The sequence below is a fragment of the Gallinula chloropus genome, assembly GCF_964237585.1.
Source record: "Gallinula chloropus genome assembly, chromosome: 12".
NCBI lineage: Eukaryota > Metazoa > Chordata > Aves > Gruiformes > Rallidae > Gallinula > Gallinula chloropus.
The window spans coordinates 14,502,328-14,517,565 of record NC_140097.1 but is presented as its reverse complement, the minus strand read 5'-3'; the positions used below and the strand labels follow the sequence as shown (position 1 = coordinate 14,517,565).

General features: G+C 47.2%; 1 protein-coding gene across 1 annotated transcript in view; it reads left to right on the top strand.

Moving 5' to 3' along the window:
- The window catches only part of GRIP2 (glutamate receptor interacting protein 2), a gene marked incomplete at its 5' end in the record, with an annotated part of 282,134 nt that overhangs the window by 235,403 nt on the left and 31,493 nt on the right, over positions 1–15,238 (top strand). Inside the window, 7 exons of the mRNA XM_084269642.1 lie at positions 1,532–1,679; positions 2,372–2,541; positions 6,423–6,548; positions 7,448–7,600; positions 7,821–8,007; positions 14,036–14,181; positions 14,829–14,909. Coding sequence (XP_084125768.1) covers positions 1,532–1,679; positions 2,372–2,541; positions 6,423–6,548; positions 7,448–7,600; positions 7,821–8,007; positions 14,036–14,181; positions 14,829–14,909 — 1,011 coding nt within the window. The remainder of the gene's footprint in view (positions 1–1,531; positions 1,680–2,371; positions 2,542–6,422; positions 6,549–7,447; positions 7,601–7,820; positions 8,008–14,035; positions 14,182–14,828; positions 14,910–15,238) is intronic.

Genomic DNA, 15,238 nt, shown 5'->3' with positions numbered 1-15,238 from the left:
GAGGAGTAGGTATGTCCCTTGACAAGAAAGGTCTACCACTCCAGCAGGTTTCTTTCCACTATTTCAGTTTTTTTTAGAGGATATGTGGTGCACACACGTGATCAGCAAAACCAACAGAGAGCTGGTGTTGGCTGTTGGAAGAGATCCTCAGTCTCTAGGTGTTTCCTTTGCTAGTGAAGGCTTAAGTGGACTTTCCGCTGGATTTAGCTGGTGCTTTGAGCATCTTTTGAGCTGGGGCTGTGCTTTTTGCCAGGACCTGCAGGTCTCTCCTGTGATCCTTTTCAGCAGAGTGTTTTATTTGAAGCCTTGCATAACCTTTAAAGTGTCTCATTCCTCCTCCTCCCTCCCCTGGGAAAAAGGGCACTCAGAGTAGATGCTGGCTGATACCCAGGGGAAATTTCTAAGAGAAATTTCTGTCTCCAGAGACTCAGCATCTTCAACAAATCTCAGGAAAGACCTCACTGCAGATTAACTTCCGAGATCTGCACCAATGTTTCTGTTTATTGGAGAGTAAGAATGAGCCATGCATCAAGTTTTGGAGCCAAGTAGCATCAGCATTTTTAGTGGAGCACAGCTTTGGAAGAAAAAAGCCTTACTATGAATAATTAAGAGCTGAGGAGGCATCAAGCTCTCAGCGGGCTCTGCTGGCCTTTCCTTTGAAGGGGATGGCAGGGTTTCAGTGAACTACTGTTGTAGGGCATCAAGCTATACATGAGGTGCTGGTTGTAGGTTATGTGGTGGTGATAATATGTTTCTGAATCCAGCCTGTTCATGATGGCTTTAGGTATACTGGAAACAAATGTGTAAAATAGAGGTGGAGGAAATTGCTCTCTGATCAGCCAGAGACACAGGCTTTCTTCTTCCTTCCTCTAACTCAGAAGAGATGGATAGGTATGATGCAGGCTTATGCTAACAGGTGCAGTTTCGTAGGAGTTTCATAGTCTCACAGCACCTATTAAGCTTATTGCAGAAATCTTTTAAACATGAGTTACGTCTGATGGGAGAGAAGAGGCTCTTGTAAGCATGTGGGTAGGTAGCGCTGTGTCTCTGCTCCCACTGTCTCACTGGAGGAGCTAAAACGAGGAGTTGAGGTGATTTTGAAGCTGGTGCTGAAGCATGCAGGCATTGACTGCTTGTGATCATAAGCATGTGAGATCTTGTTTCTTTGAGCCTTTTTGTTTGTTTGGGAAGAAGCCTGTAACAGTGATGTACTTCTGATCTTCCTTTTTTGTGCTTTCCCTTTAATACTATTGATGTGACTGCTGCACAGCCTTTGAGCAATCTCTTCTTCCATCTTGCTATTTAACTCCTTGAAAAAAGGCAGGGGAGGTGTTTCTGTAGGTAGTTGTAATATTTCTTCATTATATTTATTTTATGCAGAAGCAATTTTGCTTTTTGAGTTTCCATCTATAGGTTGTCCAGCTAGGTCAGCTGACACACACAGCAAGTCGGCACTGTTGGCTGACCCCCTGCATTTAGAAAAGGGAAAGGCTGTATGAGAAGTGTCTTCAGATGCTCTCTTGTTTTACAGATACCGTAGCAAATGCTTCAGGTCCTTTACTAGTTGAAATAGCAAAGACTCCAGGATCTGCACTAGGAATCACGCTGACAACAACCACACACCGGAACAAGCAGGTCATTGTCATCGACAAGATCAAGCCAGCCAGTGTGGTGGACAGGTACAGATCTGAACAGGCTGCTCTGCTTTGCCCTTTTGCCCTGCTTTTATGTCCCCTTGTTAGTTATATACAATTCTTCCCTGAAATGGCCTTGTCCACATACTCTTAGCACTAAGTGTACTAAAAATATCTGACCCAACGCCAGTGGACATTCCTCACTGGGAATGAATGGAACTCAGTGCATATGAAAGCTGAGCTCTGCTTTAAAAACCTCAGGTTTGGCTGCCCTGGAGCTGTGGAATGGCAAACACCTATTCTGGCAACTTGTGGCTAGAGCCTTTCCCTGATGGGCAAGTCAGCTAGTCACCCTTTACATGAAGATGCAGACAGACAGACGGTGATGCTAGCTGTGGGTAGTTGTGTCACTGAGCCGAAATGCAGGCGTGTAGGATTTAACTGCATGGCTGGGTGAGCCCTCAGCCATCCAGACTAGCTGTGAGTGGGCACTATTGAAAACTTTCCCAAGCCACCAGCAGCACTGATAAATAAGCATGAGCCGTCTTAGTTGGTGTTTTGGGCAGTCCTTGAACCTGAGGTTCAAACTGGAAGTAAATAAATGAGGTATGAAAAAAATAATTCACGTGAATTCACACAATAATTCACAGCTGGATTTTGTAGGTTCCTGTTCCCAACTGTATGGCCAGGGATTTTGGCCATGTGTATAATTACCTCTCTTGCTGTTTTCCTTGCAGATGTGGCGCGTTGCATGTTGGTGACCACATTCTCTCCATCGATGGCACGAGCACAGAGCACTGCTCCTTACTAGAGGCAACTCAGCTTTTAGCTGCTACTTCAGAAAATGTCAAGCTGGAGATATTACCTGTTCACCAAAGCAGGCTGCCTTTGAAGCCCCCAGAAACAGGTGTGTCCTCTGTGCAAACACTCTTGGTTGCCCTCAAAACTCACTTGAGATCCCTTCTGGGCTTCTTGCTGCTTTTGAATGCTGGCAACAGACTCCAAAGAGACACATCTGTGGAGGAAAGAAGAAAAAAAAAAAAGATGCTTTGATGAAATGCATGTGATTAGATGACGTTCTTCAAAGATTTGAATAGGGGAAAAAGGGGAACATCTGTGCTTCAATGGGGAAGTCGGAGTTGGGAATCCCAGGGTTTTGCAGTGCGGAGTGCTGCGCAAGCCACTTCCTTAGTACCTCAGATAAGAGACTTTAATGGAGAGGGAGGAAAACAACCTTGGCACTAGCAAATGTGTTTCCAAGCTCAGTTTTTGTTTGCTGATGGCTGGCAAGGCTCTGTAGAGGACATCAGTAGCTAGGCAGGGTCCTGCTGAACTTCCTTAGGAAACAAACCTGTAAGATAAATGCCTGTTTGAATGGCTGCTGCGTCTGAGCATCTGTAGCTGCTGCTTTCCACCAGCCCCACCAAAGAAATACTGGGGCAAAAAATTCTGAAATCTAAAATTTCTACAGTGAAATCAAACCCCAAATGCTTGTAAACACTGTTAGGAATTGACAAACTTCTTGCCCACCTTTGGTTTCTCCTTCCAGGTGAACGTAGCCTCTGTACTAGTAGATTTGTTGCAGCTCTTGCCTGCAGTTTTGTTAAAGCCTGTTCTGGTGGTCTTGTTTGTAATTCAGGTGTTTTGGGCATGACTGTTCAATACCAGCCCCTTTCACAAACACTTTCAATTGTCTCTCAGGAATGTGCATTTTACTGGTGCACAGTAGCCCTGGGCATAGCTCTTCTTTCCATTCTCTTCTAGGGTGGTGTGGGGAAAGGAAGAAAGTGTTTTCTTCTTTAACATGATGCAATGAAACATAAAATCTAATAGCATCTCCATGTCTAGAAATAAATCTCTTGCATGTCCAGTCCAATTTGTGCAGAATTAAAGCATTTTAACAGAGGGGATGGATGACTTGACCTTTGTGCCCAAGAAGAAATGGAAAGCTCTAATCCTTTTTCAATGGCTGTTAAAATGAACTATTCTCCTCCTTCCATTAGTGCTCTGGTCCTAATCTTCTTTCAGAATATATGCATTCAGCAGCAGCTCAGGAGAAGGAGGCTCCATGTAAGGATAACTCAGTGTGTTCAGAGCCAAACCTCCATACATCAGATCAGTTTGATGTGGCAGAAATACAGAGCACAAACTTGGGAGAACAATTGCAACACATGAATATGAAAAATAAGGAATATAAGAATTGTTCCTGCTTTTAAACTCTCTAACACGTGAAGGATGCTCTTCATCCCCATGGCTGTTAGGAGGCAGGGGTGGTGTGAGGTTGGAGACGAGTGCTTGGGCTTGAACCTTCACCAGTGCTGAGGGGTGTGAGAGAAGGAGGTGGTGGGGACATGAAGGAGAGCACTTTGGGCAAGAGAAGTCACTCACAAAGCATGTGTCTCAGTGATGTAACCAGCCACAGCATAGTGCATGGTAAGCAGCATGGAACAGCACCAAAGCTGATAAACTGCATTTGGACCTGGGAGAGATGCTGCCTTCTGCTCCAGGTGCCAAATGCCAACTCCACAGGCACCGAGTTTAGGGAAACAAAGAGGGACAGTAAGGAAAAGGTGCCATACAGAACCAAACTGTTGTGGTTGGCAAGAGTGAAGCCCAGGGAAAGCATCTGAGGAGAGGAGACTGTGCAGATGCATCCCAGCTCAGCACTTGCGTTACTGCCCCATGCTGGTGTGTGCCTGCACGAGGCTTCTCACTGGGGTTTTCAAACCTGGCTTCTCCTGCAATAAAAATCCAGTTACTGAGGAGGCGGAGAGGGATGTGAAGCTGCAGTGGAAAGTGCAGTCTGATGCTGAAGCACAGCACTTGTCAAACTGAGTTTGCTTTCTCTGTGGCTCTGGGGGCATTTGGAGAGTTTGTGGGAGGATTATGCGCTGCTCACAAGGTGAAGGGGAGCAGAGGGTGCACAGGAGCAGGTGGATGGGTTTCCTCAGGCAGGGATGATGTGCAAAAGCTTGGAGATGTCTCCTGTAGGTTTTTATCATAGGATTGTTGAAGATCTTTTCACCAGTGCACTGACAGCTGGGTTTCAAAGGCATTTTTTTCTGTTGTCAGATAGGAGATAAGAGCTTGTATACAAATGGGAGTGTTTTAATTACTATAAACGGATTAAATGATTTTGTATATATAACCGTGAGCTCTGTCCATCATGTTCAAAATGCTTAATTTTATTAAGAACTTTCCTTTTTGTCTTGATATAGCTGCATATATTAAGTTGATTTTTGTTTTTAAAAGCTTCCTGGCTCTGAATTTACTTTTGAATCCACAAAATAGAAACCCCAGAGCTGGAAGTGTACTTTTAAGAGCTTGGTAGACTAAGGCTAAACTCACTAAATGTTTAGAAAATACTAAATTTAATCACTTTATTGGTTGGGAAACCTGATCTAAATGATTTGATGCCCGTGATGCATGCACACAAAGTGGATTTCTACTCTTAAAGGCACTAACAAATGACCTTTAGATGAGATCTCTTGGTGGACTCACTAAACAAACTGAGTCTTTGTGCCAGGTTTACACCCTCAGAAAGCTCAGGTAATACCAGCGCTGGCGGCATTTCTGCCTACTGAGAGGACACAGAGCCTGGAGGAGATCTCATCCTGGAAAGGTGGTTGCTATCACTGCAAGTGGTTGCGATGTTAAGAGCTCTGGGATGACTCGGGGCTCCAGTGATGCTCTGCTGTGGGATGCCATTCATGCTTAGCTGAATAAGAGAGACACTTGCAATCTTGCTTGTTAGCCAGCAATTCCTCTCACAAGAAAACAGATCCAGACAGCACGGTGCAGAGACTGGGGAGAGAAAACCCAATGCTGCTGGGCAAAGAAAACTGACCTGGCCCTGTGCTGCCCCAGGGGCAAAAGGAATGTCTGTGAGAACAGACAAGAGACCTGTGTCTAGGGGGATGCTTGAGGCACTTCAGAGGAGATGTGACATCATGACCAGATGTCGTAAAGCCACAGTTCCTGGGACAAGGCATTTCCAGGTGATGGATGTCATGTTGTGACATCAACCAACATGTGCTGCACTGGGGCTAGGGTGGAAGCTAAAGCAGTTGTGTGGTCTTGAATAGAGTCTGCCACGTTGGTGCCATGTTTTAATTTACTTCTGTTACAGTGTTGGCATCTCTTCCTGTGTTGGTGGCCCTCTGTAATTGCCTTTAAGCAGCAGTGTATAAAATCCCTTTTGTTCTGGTGAGCTGGAGGCAGCCCTCTGCTACTCCTCTTTTCCATCCCCATGTGCACCCTGCAGTGGATTCCTGAGCAGCCGCTACACAACTGAACACTGAAGCCAGGCAAAGTGCTCAGAGCAGTCCTTGGCACGCATGGAGGGCCTTGTGCCTTGTCCCTGGGAGGGCAGCTCTGGCAGCAAGGTGGGAAACAGCACAGGGAAGTTTCCCCGATGCTGTCGGATAATGCTGATGGCCTCTGTGGGAAACTTGTGGCTGGAGGGAGCTTCTGCATGTCGCACAACAGACTGCAAATGGTAATGACATCTGTGTGCTGCCAGCATGGCTTAGTCAGGCCGTTGGCTCAGGATGCGGAGTCCTTTATGGGGAAGGGGTGGATTTCTGCCACTTTGCATCAAGTGTCATGAGGTTATGTGGGGATGTGTGTTCCCTGCTGCTGCTTGACACACTGTGGCTGGGTCCTGACTTGTACAGAGACAGTCTGAGGCTCTTTTTTTACAATCTCCTGGCTTATACTTAATATCTTCTCTTGCTTTCACTTCTCCTCCCTGCCTGTGGTGATTTCTGCTCCCCTGGGTGCCATCAGTCAAGGTGCAGAAGAGTGACCACCACCACTGCTGGGACCCCTGCGTCAACTACTGTCACACCCACCACCCTGGGCACTGCAAGACACCCACATGGAACCAGACATCTGGACAGGATTACTGCAAATGTAAGCTCAGGGCTCAGCATTGCCTCCATCCCCACATGTTCTTTTATGTTGTGCCCCTCCCTTTCATTAATACCCAACCCCATAGCCTGGCTTGTCACTCATTTCCTCCTCAGTCACTGGGGACTGTTTCCCCAGGACCAGGGCTGAGGTACAGAATCAGTATCTGCAGCCCAGTGCACATAGATCTGGTAACTGCAACAAGACCAGTGTTCTCCCATCCCCTAACGCCACACCCCAGGGACTGGTTTCATATGGCAAAAATGAGTTGGGGTGGGACAAGGAGAGCATTTCTGGTGATGTGTAGGAACAACGTGTTAAAACAATGCATCCAGCTCCGTCCTGGATGAGCCAGCACAGCAGGACTGTGGCAATTTCCAAGATTTGCAAGTCCACGCCTTGCAGGAAGCAGGGTCTGTTCAGCTCCAGGTTTCTTCTCTTACAGCAAGAAGATAGGGAGAAGGAATCATCACACTGTGTCTGAACTGTGAGGGGCAAACAGGGCAGCTCCATTGCCCAGCAGCTCAGGGTCAAGCTATGTTTTCTCTCTGTCTGCATTTAGGTATCACCAGTGCCATTGTGCTGACCTGCTGGTGGCTGCCCTGTGTCCATGACATGTTTCTCACCTGGTGGCCTGGGTGCTGCAGTGAGAGGCAGTCTGGTTACTGCAGTCACTGCACACCAGAGACCAATGTTCATCTTGAGCTCAAGCCCACTGTCACAGCTCTCTTGGACCTGCAAGACCAGGATAAGGTTCTCATCCCAGTCTTGAGTCCTGGAGCTGAGAAGGAGCTAGTCCAAACACATGTGATTCTGTGATTCTGTGATTCACATTAGGCGTGAGATCAACCTGCTGCCACACTTCTCTGCACACATCCTTAATGAGTTCTGTATTTCCCCAGCTCTGGTGGCTGCCAACTTCTCATCTCCCACCATGAATGCGCAGGGCTTCCCCTGCCAGAACTCCAACACGCTACCTCGCAGTTCCCACCCCATGAGCCCCCGCACCACCATGCTGAGGAGGAGGCAGAAGAAGAAGGAGCACAAGAGCTCACGTAAGAGTGGTGGTGGGCTGGGTTGGATGGCGCGTGTGTGCTTGGCTTGCGGTCTTTATTGTCCTCATTGCTGAGTATTAGCTGGGGTAGGACCACTCATCTCAGCAGTGTCCTTCCCCCATCCTTGGCCTCTGTCCCCACCACTGCCACACCAGGATCTGTGACCAGACCTGCAACGGTGACCGTGCCTACCGTGACCATTTTCCTCTCTCCTTCTCAGTGTCGCTGGCCTCCAGCACAGTGGGTCCTGGCGGGCAGATAGTCCATACGGAGACGACAGAGGTGGTGCTCAGGGGAGACCCTTTGAATGGCTTCGGACTTCAGCTCCAGGGAGGCATCTTTGCTACCGAAACCCTGTCTTCCCCACCTCTCGTCCGTTTTATTGAGCCTGACAGCCCGGCAGAGAGGTTAGAGACCTTGCCCTTGGATGCTGATGGTGCTGCTGCAGAACATTTCATGGTTTGGTTTGTTTTCTCTCCTCAGAGGCTCATTTAGATATTTACTATCATCCTTGTAATATCTCCCATTCTTCACTGGGCATGGTTTACTATCACTGCCATTTCTGCACTCGTCGGCTGGCCGTGACCTCCCTCGCATCCCAGGTGAACGTCTTGGCACCAGCCTGCGGCTGTTCTGAGTCCTCCCAGAGGAGGAAGGGAGCATGTGTCTGTGTGAGAGCCACTCCATTCCTTTCTTTTTCCTTTTCCTTTCTCTTTGAAAGATAAAACTTTTGTTTGGGTACAAAAAGGGGAGAGACCTAAGCAATCAGGCCCAGCAAAGTGTTTTCTGCTGGCTTCCATTGTAGCAGAGCCCAGCTGTACAGATGAGCCTTAAAGCATGGCAGAGGAAGGTTCTGGTTGAGGAGCAGATAGGTGCTGCATTGAAGTACTATTGCTTTTGACTCCATGATTGTGGGAAAAGGGCACAATGGAGGGGTGTTAACTGCTGCGTGTCACTTCTGGGGTACTGGGAGCAATGACTCCTCTGACAGACAAGCCCAGCCTCAGGAGCTCTGGCTACTCTGGCTAGAGCGCTTTCTGGCTGGATTTAAAGGCTGCTTGAGTGTCTGTGCACGATGATGTAGCTGCCCTCTCACAAATCTTTTCTTACTAAACAGACCAGGTCCCAGCATGGCCTAAGCTCTTGTGGAGTGAAAAGGAGAGCTGGTTTTGTTAAGCAGGTGAAATTGTGAGGGGTGAGTGAGCTGGCACTTATGCCCCCATGCCGGTTTCTCTTCCCATCTGCAACTTCTATTGGTGGTCTGTTCAGTCTAGGGGAGTCTGAGGTGCAACGATGTGTCACTGCTAAGTGCCTGCTGCAGACCATTCTTTCAGAGATGCCGTCTCCAAAGGCCCCATTGGCATGTGCTGATGGTTTGGTGTCCCAGGACAGCCCGGGAAAACAGCACACAGGGGTGTTGTATGTCAGGAAAAGCACCTGAAAAGGAAACACGAGTCCTTGCTGTGCAGAGCAGTCCCTGTGTGGTAGCTTCTTCAGGCGGTGATGCAGAGGCAGGGAGGAGCAGCAGTGCCTGGCACGTGTGTCTGTGGGAGGACAGGGACGAGGGACTGGCACAGGAAGAAGAGTTGTCCTCAGTGATACAGGCTAAGAGAGGTTTCAGAGGCATTTTATGCCTTTTGTTTGCTTGTTTGTTTCCAAACAGGGCTTAACAAGGAAAATGATGGTGTGTTGGTTTTCATCCTCCATTACCAGGGTGAATTTGGCTCACACTGCAAAGCACCCTTTATAAATCCAGGCAGCATCAGAGCTGGCTGTCCCAAGGGAGGAGAGAGATGTGCTGAAGTTCGCCTGGCTTTGTTTTATCCTCTTGCCAAGTCTGGAGTGAAAGCAAAGACTCGAGATGCTGTCTTGCTTGGCTCTGATGTGTCACACATGCTGCTCTCCCTCTCGGCTGCCCACCCAGCAGCATTTGCGCTCTCCTGGCTGCCGCTTTCTGGCGACAGGGAGCAATCCTCTCCTGCAGCCTGGATTTGATTTGGGGATTAAATTTCTGCTGAGTATTTCTTCCTTTCCTAGTCCATGCTGCTCTTCCCAGCTGTCAGGAAAACATTGTCTTTCCACTCCATCTTCAGATGAAAAGTGCCCTGGGTTTGCAGCAAGGTGAAGAAGGCGATTTTAGGTTTTCATTTAACTTTTTGTTTCTTGCTGTCTCACAGTGCGTGACTGCTCCATCCTTCCCAGATACCTTATTCCCTGCCCTTCAGAGGTTGTGCTGTAACCGCAGCCCAAGCCACTGGAGCCATTGTTCCCCTTACCAAGCCGGGCTCTCAGCTGAGGCTGGGCTGTGCCCTTTGTGCTGACCTTTGCCAAAGAGCCTGAGCAGTGGGGATACAGGGACCAGGCTCAGCAGCCTGGGTCTGTCCTGCATGTCCACACACTCCTGTGCAAGACCTGCGAATCTGAGCGTGGTATGACACAAGGGCCTGATCCACAGACACTTTGTCCACCTGGCTTGCCGTGGAGGAGCTGCCACTTGGGTGTCTGGCAAATTTGAGTGGTAAAAGGGTAAATTGCCCTCTTTGCAGAGAGGTTGGGCTGCCTCACATCTATTATCTGGTTCATGCTAGCTTTTGGCAGGTGGTTTGAAGCAAAGCTCTCACCTCCCTGACTTGTGATTTGTTTTACAGCCAATAGCCTCTTATACACCTCCCTCCCCACCTGTTGTTTTGTTTCCTGGGTGCAAGATGAAGCCTTTGGGCTCCAAATGAGACAGTGATTCAGCCCCTGTTATCAGCAGGGAGGGTGGAACAGGAATATGCCTGATGGCCCCTCTTGGCTGCCTTGAAACACACAGCTTTTGTGTCCTTCCTCCCCCAGATGTCATTGACAGCAGTGGGAGAGTATCTGGCTTCTCCATCCCGCTATCCAAAATCAATGCTTCCTGCTGAGTTACATGTTTTCTAGCTCTGCTCAGACACAGTTGTTTGATCATTGTGTTTCTGGCTTTTGAGTATGAATACTTTGTAAGAGGGAAGTTTAGCAGCTGGGTGAAGCTGTCAGCAAAGCTTTGATCTTCAGGGGGCTGGGACCTGCCCACCAGTGTGCAGACACAGATGTACAGACATACACAGATGTCCAAGTCTGACCTGTGCAGGCTGACTCGGGGGTGTGTAAGGGCACCACGGATCAGTTTCTGCAGCCAGCAGTGTGGATGTGATTGCAGCTGGTGCCACCCCTCAGCTGGAGTGACCACACAGATGCTGATGATGCTGAGATGTTCAGTGTGTATCCTGCCCAAGGCTTGAATATCCACTGCTCTGTGTCTAGCAAGACACCTCTGCTGCTCTGTTGCGGTCTTTGAGCCCGAGGAATGAGTCATGACAAAATGCAAATCTCTGCAACCTCAGGGAGACATTCCCATAGAATCACAGAATCATAGGTGTTGGAAGGGACCTCGAGAGATCATTGGGTCCAACCCCCCTGCCAAAGCAGCTCCCCAGCTCATATTGCACAGATTTGTGTCCAGAGGGGGCTGGAATATCTCCAAAGATGGAGACTCCACCACCCCCCTGGGCAGCCTGTCCCAGGGTCTGTCACCCTCACTGTGTAAAAGTTCTTCCGCATGTTGGTGCGGAACTTCCTGTGCTCCAACTTGCAGCCATTGCCCCTTGTCCTGTCCCCACAGACCACTGAAAAGGGGCTGGCCATTTCCCCCTGCATCCCCTGCTTAAGATATTTATAAACATTAATAAGGTTCCCCCTTAGTCGTCTTTTCTCCAGGCTGAACAGTCACAGCTCACTCAGCCTTTGCTCATAGGGAAGATGCTTCAGGCCCTTAATCATCTTTGTAGCCCTTCTCCAGGAGATCCCTGTCTTTTGTATACCAAGGAGCCCAGAACTGGACAGAGTACTCCAGGTGGGGCCTGACCAGGGCAGAGTAGAGGGGGAGGATCACCTCCTTCGACCTGCTGGCCACACTTCTCCGGATGCACCCTAGGATCCCATTGACACCAGCACATTCACAGAGCTGGCTTTTACTCCAGAAGATGCCTGGACTCTTGTTCTCTTACACAGCATCAAAGCAAACATTCATCACCTTTCCCACCAAAGCTGCCTTCTCACAAAACAACCATTTCTTGTGTTTCTCCACTCAAGGCAGATTTCCCTGAGTGTTTTACAGCCAATAGCTCTGTTAGGTCAGAAGTATTTTATTTCTTTTACTGTTAGCCACAGTCAATCATGGTTGTTTAAACCCTGGTCTTGCAGGTTTATAAAAGTTTATGGAGTGAAGCCACAACCTTCTGGCTCCCTCCATGAGTGCAAGGAGACCTGATGTGCCTTGTTAAGCCTTCAGAATAATTCCAGAGAAACAAGTTTCCAACCACCATGTGCCCTTGTGTTGGGAGCAGGGGCTCTAGAAGCCAAGGCAGACCTCTCCAGTGTAAATGTATTTGTGATCTCCCAGCCCTTGCAGCTGAAACAGCTGTGTCAGAAATGGGATGTGTCCTTGCGTGACTTTAACAAGATGAAGTGATGTCTGTGTGATGCCAGTGTTGATCCCTTCCTTCCAAAAGGTGCTTTTTGGCTATAGCCAAGAGAGCTCTTGGTGCTGGAGAAGACATCTCTGTTGTACTCCTTGACATCTTCGTATTTATAAGCTGTTATTTCCAAGTACATCTATGTGGCCACATATCCACAAGTCCAGTAAAGCTCTGTAATTAAACTTAATGTAATTTCTTCACAAGGGCAGATTAATTTATATACTATAGAGTTGTATGTCCTAATCCAAGTCTCCTTGAACAAACACTTCTGAATTTACATCTCATAAAATAACCAGTGTTTTTCCACGGATGGCATGATCTCTGGCAGCAGTGTAAACAAACTGCAAGTTTATTATCTTCCTACTAGTAAAATAACCTCCCTAGGCTCTCTCCAAACTTGCTCATACTTCAGCTTTTGATGAGCCACTGGCAAAAACTGTTGTTCTTGTGCATCTTCCTTGATAACCTGGCCTTTCATATATGTCCTGTTGTTCAGAGGTGAATAATACAGCCAGTGTCAGTTGCCTTTATCTTTGTGTGCCCGGAAGCTGCAGTATCTTCTTTTCTTTCAATTGAATTAGGTGTGAGTGATGAAGAGTGGCTGGAAGGATTAGTAAAACTAAGCTGTCTCCTCTGGAATATCAGTGGAAGATGACATCTAGAAAGGAGACAGCAAGGGATGCGTGTGATAGTTAATGAGCAGGGAATAAAGATTCTCTGGAGGAGGCTTAAAACAGGGTAGCTGATGCCTTCCAGTAAATCTTTGTGATAACTCCAAATGTACAGGTGAACCTCAGCCTTGTTCCCAAGTTATTTTGGAGACTACTCTGTAGTTTATATTAATGATGGAGGAGGAATGGTTTCTCAAGCTCTGCTCAAGTGGACAGCCTTATGGACAGGTGATGGGTGAAAAACATGATAAGATGTGGTTACAGCAAACAACTGTGAAGGGTCTATGGCAGTCACAAGGAACACTGCATGCTTCGCTCTGTAGAGCCGTGGGCCAGCTCAGTAATTTGGAAGATTGTCTTTCTGCTGTTATAGTGTATTTAAAAAAAAGAGAGGGGCAGGGTGCATAGTTTATGTAAGAATGTAGTGGTTCATGTTGAAAAAACCCCTCAGTTATATTAGAGAGGGGTCTTAAGAGACTAACTGTGTTGTAGCAGTGTATTTCTAACATAGCCTTGCCATCATTATTTTTAATTCCGAATGATAAAAACTTGCTGATCTGTGTGTGCTCTTGGAGAAAGCAAGTCTAAACCAAAAACCCCCAAGTGCCACTTGTGGTTCTATTGGTGGGCTACTGCATCAGAATAATATTGGTCTTTCGAGGCAGTTAATACATTTGGCTTCCAGAAATGCAATTACAAGGGATAAATGATTATCCAATTTGCTGAGACATTTCAGTGAGTTCATTCGATAGTAGCTTCAGTATTAGCCATGTATTAAGCAGAGGAATCCGTACAATCTTCAGTGCCATGCATCTGGGATTCAGAGATCATGGGCACATGGAAAGAGCCATATGCTGGCAGATAGGGTAGGAGGGCACATGCCCTTGAATTTATCACTCTTGTCCATTGGCCATGATATTGACTTTTAGAAAGGTGAGGGTTACTTTTTTTTTTCCCCCTGGAAGTTGCAGGAAATACAACCAAAAATGATTATTTAGGAGCAAAGGAAGTCTGAACTTAAGCAAACCACAACAGTTTGCTGCCCTGTGACCTTCCAGGGGCTCTTGGCACTGGGATGGGCACTGCAGAAAGTCCTCTTTGGGGCCACTTCTGCAGATTTAATCACTACTCTGTGTGTCTTGTAACAGATTTGCCTAGCACAAGTAACTCATGGCTGGTTGTGGGGTTGTTTGTTTCTTTTCTCCTTTCCCTTTTCCCTGCCTTCTTGCTCCCTTTCCCTCTTTTCCCAATATGGACTGCAGGTGTGGGCTGCTACAAGTAGGAGACAGAGTCCTTTCTATCAATGGCATCGCGACTGAGGATGGGACGATGGAGGAAGCGAATCAGCTTTTGCGTGATGCTGCGCTCACGAACAAAGTGGTGCTTGAGATTGAATTCGATGTTGCAGGTATGTTGCCAAAGGATTTGCTGCTCTCCACTACCAGCTGGACAATGCCAGGGCCTTTGCTAACCAATAGGAGGGAGTCCAGTCACACAAATATATGTCAGTCTCTTGATAGAGCTTAAAGGGAGGAGAAAGAGACCCTGTGAGGACCTTTTCTGTTGCTTCTTGCTCTCTAACCTGCACCAAGATGGAGGGTCCTTCTGAGCCCTTCATAAACACCTTATTCTTGCCACTTGGCTGATATAAGCCTAAGGAGTAGAAGAAGAGGCCATCTGTACTTTAAATGTTTGCTCATGAATATGAATAATATTTATTAATTGTGGCCTTGAAGAAAGGAGGAGTTAAAAGGCAGCATATATATATATATATATGAAAAAAAGAAAATTCTATTCCTTTTACACTGACAGAGCTGCCTCAATCATGAAATACAGCGCGATATGAACACTTCACTTGATGTTCAGAGCATGTATTTTTAATGACAATCCAAATTTTAACCTGAAATCTTCAGGGCCTCAAATAACAACCTTGTTTGAACCGATAAAGCTGAGGTTTATGGGCTGTTTTTTCTTGGTTCCAAAGAAACCATCTATGCAACTGAAAACTCTCTTTTTTTCTCCTGTTTTCTGTTTTGTCTGGTTTTGGTTTTACAGAGTCTGTCATACCCAGCAGCGGTACTTTCCACGTTAAATTGCCCAAGAAAAGGGGTGTAGAACTTGGAATTACAATCAGCTGTAAGTATTGCTCAGATTTGTGCTAGCAGTTGCAAAAGCTGTTGCTTTCTACCCTGGCATGTCAGAGGGGCCCAGTGGAAAGAGATAAGATTATGTGGGGTTTCCTGGTGGTGCTCACAGTGCTTGTGATTTCACCCCAGACTGCATTAGATGTGTGGTTCCTGCCTCCACAAGCTGACTGCCACAAGGAAAAGCACCTGCATGAAGGGTTGGGACAAAGGATGAGTCTCAACTGCTCAGTTGGTCTCTGCCACAGACTAATGTTGCATTGTGTTATAAGTAATGTTATTTTTACTTCCTTACCCACAGTTGTATTATGGTTCCTTTAA